Source organism: Mustela putorius, unplaced genomic scaffold (genome assembly GCF_011764305.1).
Source record: "Mustela putorius furo isolate JIRA1106 unplaced genomic scaffold, ASM1176430v1.1 tig00001009_pilon_pilon_pilon, whole genome shotgun sequence".
Taxonomy (NCBI): domain Eukaryota; kingdom Metazoa; phylum Chordata; class Mammalia; order Carnivora; family Mustelidae; genus Mustela; species Mustela putorius.
The window spans coordinates 1,808,202-1,818,299 of NW_025421529.1; the positions used below are offsets into that span (position 1 = coordinate 1,808,202).

At 34.2% G+C, this 10,098-nt stretch overlaps 1 protein-coding gene across 1 annotated transcript; it reads right to left on the reverse strand.

The window, feature by feature from the left end:
* Positions 1-9,054: 9,054 nt before the first annotated feature.
* On the reverse strand, positions 9,055-9,819 carry LOC123393809 (vomeronasal type-1 receptor 90-like). Its single transcript, XM_045086939.1, has one exon. The coding sequence runs from the start codon at positions 9,817-9,819 to the stop codon at positions 9,055-9,057; it is 765 nt and encodes a 254-aa protein (XP_044942874.1).
* Positions 9,820-10,098: the final 279 nt, after the last annotated feature.

Genomic DNA, 10,098 nt, shown 5'->3' on the forward strand with positions numbered 1-10,098 from the left:
CATCACAGTATGGGCCCTCCTCAACACCCATCACCATGTTATCCCCTCCCCCCACCCCCTTTCCCTATGAAACCCACAGATTTTTTTCATAGTCCATAGTGTGTCATAGGTTCACCTTCTTCTCTGATTTCTCTCCCTTTTCTCTTTCTTTCTTTCTTTCTTTCTTCTCTTTCTATTATCTATCTATCATCTATATAATGGAATGTTACTCAGCCATTAAAAATAATTAGATCTTGTTATTTACTACCATGGGTATACCTAGAGGGTATTACATTAAGTGACTGAAGTCAAAGAAAGACAAATATGAGTTCACTTATATGTGGAATCTAACAACAAAAAAAAAACTCAAATGGACAAACAAAGAAAAAAACCAGTGTTTTTCAGAAGGGAAGTGAGTGGGAAGAATGGAAAAATAAGTAGATTGGAGTGGGAAGTACAGGCTTGAGATATAAAATGATTAAGCTACAGGAATATAAGTTACATCATAAGGAATATAATCAATGATATTGTATTAATGTTGTAAGATGATAGATGGTAGGTATGCTTGTGTTAAATGTAGTTTAATTTAGCTGAATCACAGTATCATACATGTGGAAATAATGTAACATTGTGTGTCAACTATGTTATCTATCTGCTCTTTTAATTAATTAATTAAGGGAGCTTGAATAGAAATACTTGTGTCAAATGGTTTAATAAAAATATTTAAAAGAGGGGTGCCTGGGTGACTCAGTGGGTTAAACCTCTGCCTTCTGCTCAGGTCATGATCTCAGGATCCTGGGATCAAGCCCCATATCAGGGTCTCTGAGCCTGCATCCTCCTCTCTCTCTGCCTGCCTACTTGTGATCTCTCTCAATGTGTGTCAAATAAATAAATAAAACTTTAAAAAATATTTAAAAGAATAAATATAACCTACTTACAATTTAAAAAGTACATATGGTAATATTCTCTGTGGAAAAAAGACAGTTCTAGTTCTTATTTTCCAGTCTGGAGCATTGATTCATTTTTGGATGCTAGGTCAACACTGTATTTATGAGACAATCTCAGTAATGCAATATAATAGTTTTTATATTTGGTGCTGAATTAAGTTGGCAATTTGTTTTTGAGGCTGTGTACATATATTCATGAAAAATAATGATGTGTCATTTTCTTTTCTTATTATCTTTCTCTGAATTTGAAATAAGGATAATTTTACCCTCACAATGGTTGGAAAAATATTCCTCCTTACACTATTTTTTGAAAATGTTTGTGAAAACTTTGCATTAATTCTTCATTACATGTTTGGCAGAAATTCCCAATTAAACCATTTGGCTCTCAGTTTATATTCATGGGGAGATATCAATAAATACATTTCTTTATTATAAGTCTCTCTCTCTCCCTATATATATATATATATATATATATATATATATATATATATATCTGTATTTTTATATATTTCTTTCTATAGAGGTCTAATCCTATATTTTATTTATTCTTGAGTTTTGTCTCAATAATTTATACACTAACATTAAGTTATTTATTTCCAATGTATGGTATTTTGAGTTTTGAAAATTTTCAAGCTGTCATTTGAAATGGAACAATTGGGGCAAATAATGCATGAAAATAAGACTTTTGAAGAGTAGATGAAAGACCCACTAATTCTTCTGTTGTAGAATAGAGATTATGATTATACTGTTATAAATAATACTTACTATACACAATAGAATATTATCCAGCCATCAGAAAGGATGAATATGCAACTTTTGATCAACATGGATGGGATTGGAGGAGATTATGCTGAGAGAAATGTCAAACAGTGAGAGTCAATTGCCATATGGTTTCACTTATTTGTGGAACATAAGGAATAACACGGAGGTACATTAGGAGAAGGAAGGGAAAAATGAAAGGGGAGAAATTGGAGGGGGAGATGAACCATGAGAGACTGTGGACTATGGGAAATAAACTGAGGGTTTTAGAAGGAAGAAGCGTGGGGAGATGGGTGAGCCCAGTTATGGGTATTAAGGAGGGCATGTATTGCATGGAGCACTGGGTATTATATACAAACACTGAATCATGGAACACTACATCAAAAACTAATGATGTACTGTATGGTGACTAACATAACATAATAAAATAAAATGGTAATATGGTTGAAAAAATAAATAAAATAAAAAAATAATACTCATATCTATTGTGTGGACAAATGAAATACTGAACACAAAGTGAATTTGTAAAAAGATGCCGTTTGAATTTGGGTTTTATCAAAACAGCTGACTCCAGCTGTCTCCTTTTAAATCCATGTTTAGATAGGATCTAAAACTAATTTTTCAGTAAAAGAAAATGTAAAATAACCTAATAAGTCACAAATGGAATGAACAAAAGAAAATTTGATGAATCAATGGATAATACTAATTTAGCAAATACAATGTATGAGACACTATTCACAGCCATTTATGCATATAGACTTAATACTTGAGTTTAAAATGTATAACAAGTTTGAAGTGGCAGTGGGGTGGGAGGTTGGGGTACCAGGTGGTGGGTATTATAGAGGACACGGATTGCATGGAGCACTGGGTGTGGTGAAAAAATAATGAATACTGTTTTTCTGAAAATAAATAAATTCATTTAAAAAATATATAACAAAAGATTCATGGAAAATATAAAGTTAACTTGCATTATCATATAAGATATTGTAAAGATGTAAATATCTTATAAATCTTTATGATATAAATAAATATCTTATAAATCTTTATGATATAAATATGATGCAAATAACTTGCATCATTGTATGGTCATTTAAAAAAAATCAGAGATAATACATTGTTCGGGTATACAAAAAATAAATGAAAATAAAGAATGTCAGATAGCTTTATTAAAAAGAGTGTTTATGCTGAGTGAAATAAGTCAAGCAGAGAGAGGCAGTTATCATATTGTTTCACTTATTTGTGGAGCATAACAAATAGCATGGAGGACAAGGGGAATTAGAGAGGAGAAGGGGGTTGGGGTAAATTGGAAGGGGAGGTGAACCATGAGAGACTATGGACTCTGAAAAACAATTTGAGGGTTTTGAAGGGGCTGGGTGGGGGGAGGTTGGGGGAACCAGGTGGTGGGTATTATGGAGGGCACGGATTGCATGGAGCACTGGGTGCAAAACAATTGTGGTGCAAAAACAATGAATACTGTTATGCTGGAAAAAAAAGAGTGTTTATTGAGAAAAGATACAAGAGAGCATTTTATACCAGTAAAGAGAGGATGCATAATATTTTCAAATTCAAAATATTTTTTTTTTTCAGAGGGCAAAGTTTTTAGGTCTATCTCTTATAACTAACTTCATGAAAGTAGAAACCAAAAGACTACCTAGTCTTGACACTGTAAAATAGAAGTAGGAACGGTCAATTGTCATGTAACCAGTAATTACTATCTAAAAACACACACATTTCATTTAAGGTCATCTTAGGTAAATTGTGGATTAAATAAAAACCTACACTGAGATTATTTTTAAGGACTCAGAGAAGTGCTGGGAGGAAGCATGACAATTAAAGCTAAAAGACATAAATTCAGGTAAATAATTTTCCTGATAAATACTTTTTTTAAAAAAGGTTTTTGTATTTTATTTATTTATTTTAAAAATTATTTTATTTTTTTCAACATTCCAAAATTCATTGTTTATGCACCACGCCCAGTGCTCCATGCAATACATGCCCTCCACTGATAAATACTTTTTATTATAGAACCCCGCACTACAAATTCTGAACTTTATACAAGTACTATACAGTGGAATATATTATTTCAGAAATTTGTGTACACATATAAAATTTCAAGTATGAAATAATTAGTTATATTCTTCAAATTATTACTACCATAAAGCTTATTGATGAAGACTGTTCCAAATAAACAGATTTGAGATTTCTTATGAGATATTGTCTATATGAAAAATAATTTATATGAAATATTGTATTCATACACATAATGGATATTTGTATTTTTAAGGAAAGTACTATTTATTGCAAATTTTTTTCCCTTTTTAAAAAAAAAATTTATTTTCAGCATAAGAGAATTCCTTGTTTTTGCACCACACACAGTGCTCCATGCAATCCGTGCCCTGTCTAATACCCACGGATGACTAAAAGATCCATGAGAAGTTACTATAGTTCTTAAAATGATGAATAGAATTAAAAGAAAAATATAAGGACTTTCCAGGAGGAGAAGCACATCAAGGGAAATTATCAGAGGACTCAAAATAAGCCAGGGCTCCCTTCAGATAATGGGCCACTGTAAGGACTTTAAATCCATGTTGATTGTCCACCTTGTTCCCAGAGAATTAAATAAAAAAGTAAATCAAATGACTTCAAACATCCCAATGTGAAATCTCCAAGAATGAGTTCCAAATGAAAAATTATAAAGCACACGAGGAAATGCACTACCAGGACGATGTGTCAGAAGAAATTAGATGCCACATAATCTTCATGTATTGGAATAATATTTAACATATTAGGTTAATGCAGTGGGAAAAATAGAAAATCAAAATGAGGCAGAAGTGGCAATTTAGAATGTAAGCTTGATAAGAGCAAAATGGAAAATAAAAAACTGAAAATAAACTTAATACTTAACATATATGTTATACTTTAAATTAGACTGAGGTATGAGCACTCGTGTTACATGTAAGTGGTCAATCACTAAATTCTGCTCCTGAAACCAATATTATACTATGTATTAACTAGAAACTAAATAAACAACTGAAACAAAAAAAATAAAAAAAACCTGTTATACTTCACCTTTTGAGTTTTTAAGGTATTATAATTTATAATTAAAGAAAAAACTACATTACACTGAGCTGATGAGAGGACTAGTGAACTGGAACATCAAGCACAATGAACATGGCAAAATACAACAGAAGGTCAAAGGGATGTGATATATAAATGTAGTTACACATACGCAAGTAGTAGAATGAGAGGAAAAAAGACATCTAAATATTTCATTAGAATAAATAAAAAGAATGAAAGAAAGTAAAAGAGTAAACTATAATTTATAAATTTCTAAATTGGAAAACCAGACATAAATTATTTTTTCTTTTCATTTCTTTCTTTCCTTTTCTTTCTTTCTTTCTTTCTTTCTTTCTTTCTTTCTTTCTTTCTTTCTTCTTTTTTCTTTCCTTCTTTCATTCTTTTTAAGAGCAAGAGGAGGGAAAGGGACAATCTTAAGTAGGCTTCACACCCAGCATGGAACCTGACACAGGGCATGACATTGAGTTTGATCTCAGAACCCTGAGATCATGACCTGAGCTGAAATTAAGAGTCAGATGCCTAACTGACTAAGCGACCCAGGTGACTACAGAAATAAATTGTTAAATTCATAAATTCCAATACAATATGTCAAGAAGAGATAATTTTAAAAAAATTAAAATCGATAAAAGCCAAAGTTCATAACATCTAGAGTGGAAAAAACAATTAATTGCAGTAGGAGAGATCAAGCAGGATTTATTCCTGGGTTGAAAGTGTGCTTCAATATTTGTAAATCAATCAACGTGAAATACACATTAATAAAAGAAAGGATAAGAGTCATATGATCATTTCAATAGATGTAGAAAAAACATTTGACAAAGGACAACATCCATTCATTATAAAAACCCTCAATGAAGTAGGTTTAGAGGAAACATCTCTTACATAATAAAGGACATATATGAAAAATCCACAGCTAATCTCATCCTCAATGGGGAAATGTTTCCCTTGAGGGAAACATGACAGGATGTCTATTCTGACCACTGTTGTTCAACAAAGTGCTGGAAGTCCTAGACACAGCAATCAGACAACAGAAAGAAATAAAAGGTATTCAAATCAGCAAGGAAGAAGTCAAACTTTCACTTTTTCCAAATGACGTGATACTCTATACAGAGAACCTGAAAGATTCCACTAAAAAAAAAATGTGACACATGAATTCAGTAAAGTTGCAGCATGCAAAATCAATGTACAGAAATCTGTTTCATTTCTGTACACCAATAATTAAGCAGCAGAAAGAGAAATTAAAAAATCAATCACTGCATAAAAAACAATAAGAATAAGAATAAACCTATCACTGCATGAAAAACAATAAGAATAGGAATAAACCTAACCAGAGGAGAAAGTCCTGAACTCTGAGAGCTATGAAACACAGATGAAAGAAATTGAAGATGAAAAAATGAAATGGAAATACATTCTATGGTCATGAGTTGGAAAAACAAATATCATTAAAATGTCTATACTATCCAAAGCAATCTATACATTTAATGAAATTCCTATCAAGATACCAACAAGGGCATCTGGGTGATTCAGCCAGTTACGCATCTGACTCTTGATTTCAGCTCAGATTGTGATCTCAAGATCATGAGATTGAGTCCCACATTGGGCTTTTCACGAGCATGGAGCCTGCTTGAGAGTCTCTCTCTCCTTCACCTCTGCCCTACTTTCTGCTCATGCTCTCTCTCTTTCTGTCTAAAAAACAAAAACAAAAACAAAAACAAAAACCAAAACCAAAGCCCACCAACAACATTTTTCACAGAGCTAGAACAAACAATTCTAAAATTTGTATGGAATGGTAAAAGACCCAGAGTAACCAAAGATACCTTGAAAAAGGGAACAACCCAGGTGCATCACAATTCTGGACTTCATGTTATATTACAAAGTTGTAGTGACCAGAACATATGGTACTGGGGCACTTGGTGGCTCAGAGGTTGAGAGCCTGACTCTTGGTTTTAGCTCAGGTCCTGATTTTAAGGGTAATGAGATTGAACCCCAAGTCAGACTCTATGCTTAGTGGGGAGTCTGCTTGGAGATTTTTTCCCACAACCTCTCCCCTAATTTGTGCATGCTCTTTCTCTAAAATAAATAAATCTTTTAAAAGAACACATTATGCTGAGTGAAATAAGTCAAGCAGAGAAAGTCAATTATCATATAGTATCACTTACTTTTGGAGCATAATGAATAACATGGAGGACACTAGGAAAAGGAAAGGAAAAGTGAATTGGGGGAAATTGGATGGGGAGATGAACCATGAGAGACTGTGGACTCTGAGAATCAAACTGAGAGTTTTGGAGAGGAGGGGGGTAGTGGTTTAGGTGAACTTATTGGTGGGTATTAAGGAAGGCACATATTGCATGGAGCACTGAGTGTGTTGCATAAACAATGAATCTTGGAACACTGAAAAAATAATAAAATAAAATAAAATAAATAGAACAGTATGGTACTGACATAAAAATAGACAAGCAGATCAATGGAACAGAATGGAAAACCCAGAGATGGACCCACAACTATATGGTCATTTAATCTTCGACAAAACAGGAAAGAATATCCAATGGAAAAAGGTCTCTGCAACAAATGCTGTTGGGAAAGTTGGAAGGCAACATGCTGAAGAATGAAACTTGACCACTTTCTTATACCATATGAAAAGATAAATACAAAATGGATGAAAAGCCTAAATGTGAAGCAGGAAACCATGAAAATCCCAGAGGACAACACAGAGAGTAACTTCTTTGACATAGGCCATAGCAAATTCTTATTAGATATATCTCCTGAAGCAAGGGAAGCAAAAGTAAAAATTAACTATTGGGACTTCATCAAGACAAAACCTTCTGCACAACAGTGAAAACAATCAACAAAGCTAAAAGGAAACCTTCAAAATGGGAGAAGATATTTGCAATTGGCATACCTGATGAAGGTTTAGTATTCAAAATATATAAAGAACTTATACAAATCAACACCCCAAAACAAACAGTCCAGTTAAAGATGGGCAGAAGACAGGAATAGACATTTTTCCACAGAAGAGATAACGATGGCCAACAGAGAAATGAAAAGATGCTTAACATCACTCATCATCTTGGAAATACAAATCTCAAATGCAAGGAGATATCACATCACAGCCATCAGAATGGGTAAAATCAACAACAAATAATAGGTACTGGTGAGGATGTGGAGAAAGGGAACACTCTCACAGCATTGGTGAGAATGCATATTGGTACAGCCACTCTGGAAAACAGTGGGGTTTCCTCAAAAGTTAAAAATAAAACTACCCGACAACCCAGCAATTGCACTCCTAGGCATTTAATCAAAGGATTTAGAAATACAGATTCAAGGAGTACATGCACCCAGATTTTTATAGCAACATTATCAACCATAGCCAAACTATGGAGAGAGCCCAAATGCCCATCAACAAGAATAAAGAAGATAAAGAAGCTGTGGTACAAATATACAATGGAATATTACTCAGCTATAAAAAGGAAAGAAATTTTGACATTTGCCATGGTGTGGATGGAATTAGAGGGTATTATGTTAAGCAAAATAAGTCAGAGAAAGACAAATACCTTATGATTTCACTCATATGTTTAGTTTAAGAAACAAAACAGATGACCAGAGAGGAAAAAAGAGAGAGGCAAACCAAGAAATAGACACTTAAGTCTAGAGAACAGACTAATGGTTAGTGGAGCAGAGGTGGCTGGGGAGATGGATGGAATAGATGATGGGGATTTAGGAATGCACTTGTCATGATGACCACTAGGTATTTTATGGAAGTGCTGAATCTTTATATTGTACAGCTGAAACTGTACCTTATATTACATTGTGTGTTAACAAATTGGAATTCAAGTGAAAAATTGAGGAAAAGCAGTAAGAGAGTATGAAGAATACCTACAAATGTGAGCAAAATCTGCTCACCCAGCTTAGTGCCTGAAAAAAGAGACATGGATAGAAAGGGTACTCAGAGAAATTATTCAATGTAAAATTGGATACTCCACTAAAATTACTTGATAAATAATCATAATCATAGATTTTCAAAGTAAAAACACTGAGAACTTTTATTACAATAGAAGCTTCTTAACAGTATACTTCAAGGAGAAAGACAATTTTTTTGCACCAAAATCAAAGAGAATCAAAACGAAAAGAGTAAGATCTATGATACTGAAATAAAACACCATAGTGGATTCTAAGCTAAAGGAGTCACATTGTTATTGGCAGCATGCTTCTGGTATTTAGATACAATTAAAAATGTTTTCCCACATATTTTTTAAGGGATGGAAGAATAATTCATTTTGTTCAGATTTTTTCATTATTAACTATTAAAAAATTGATGGCATTTCCATTGCATATATTGCAGAATATTTCTGATCTTTTTATGAGAACTGATTAACACCAAAGGACTGACAGTGGCATAGACATTGACCAAAAGCTTCTGGACTCCCAGGATGACAAAGTTGTTGATCCATGACAGGGCTGAGAAAGACAAGATGGCAAGGTTCATCCAGTACATGACCACAAAGAGACTCACCAGCAGCAGGAGGGTCTGGATGGCCCTTCTCTCTGGGGAGAGTCTTGAGGAAAGGCTGGTGCTGTGAAGGTACTGGCATAGCCTCTGATGCCTGCACAAGAGAATCACCATGTATGCACTTGAGAGCAGCATGACTCCTACGAAGAAGACATCACTGGAAAATATCAGAGTGAGAAACATTCCTCTGATGATGGAGTTCATGGGGGAAAGTGAACAGTGTTCAGTGAGAACCAGTAGTTGGGTCTGGTTCACGCTGGAAGAAGCCACAGCATAGATGATCAGGTAAGTATTGGAGCACAAGCTGAGGGACCATGAGGAGACCAAAATGTGGATACTGTAACTTGTGAGTTTCTGTTTGAACCTGGCCAACCAGGAGGTGCTGGGACTGATGGTGACAGCCTGGAGCACATTCAGTAGGCAAGTTGTACTGATAGAGAGACCCCTCATGACCCTGTTGAGGTAGAAAAATGCCTTGCACCTGAAGTCATTCTGAAAGTCCAGTGACTCAAACAGGTGTGGAGACAACAACAGCAGTACAGTGAGGAGCATCACTATGTGGTTGAGGGCCAAGTGGCAAGTGATCAGGTCAGTGAGCTTAAGCCTGTGTTCCAAAAATATTGTGAAGATGTGGGACAAAATGAGAAAGGAGTTGGCTGAGATTCCAGTGATGGTTTGAAAAAGAAAGGCCGTTTTTAATGATAACATAAGTGATGGTCTTCATGGAATGGAGAAGACAAATTTTGCATATCTGGGAAAAAATGAAACAATAAATGTGACATCATCAGCATTGATATTCTTCCTTCAGTAGTCAGAATCATCACCCATCAT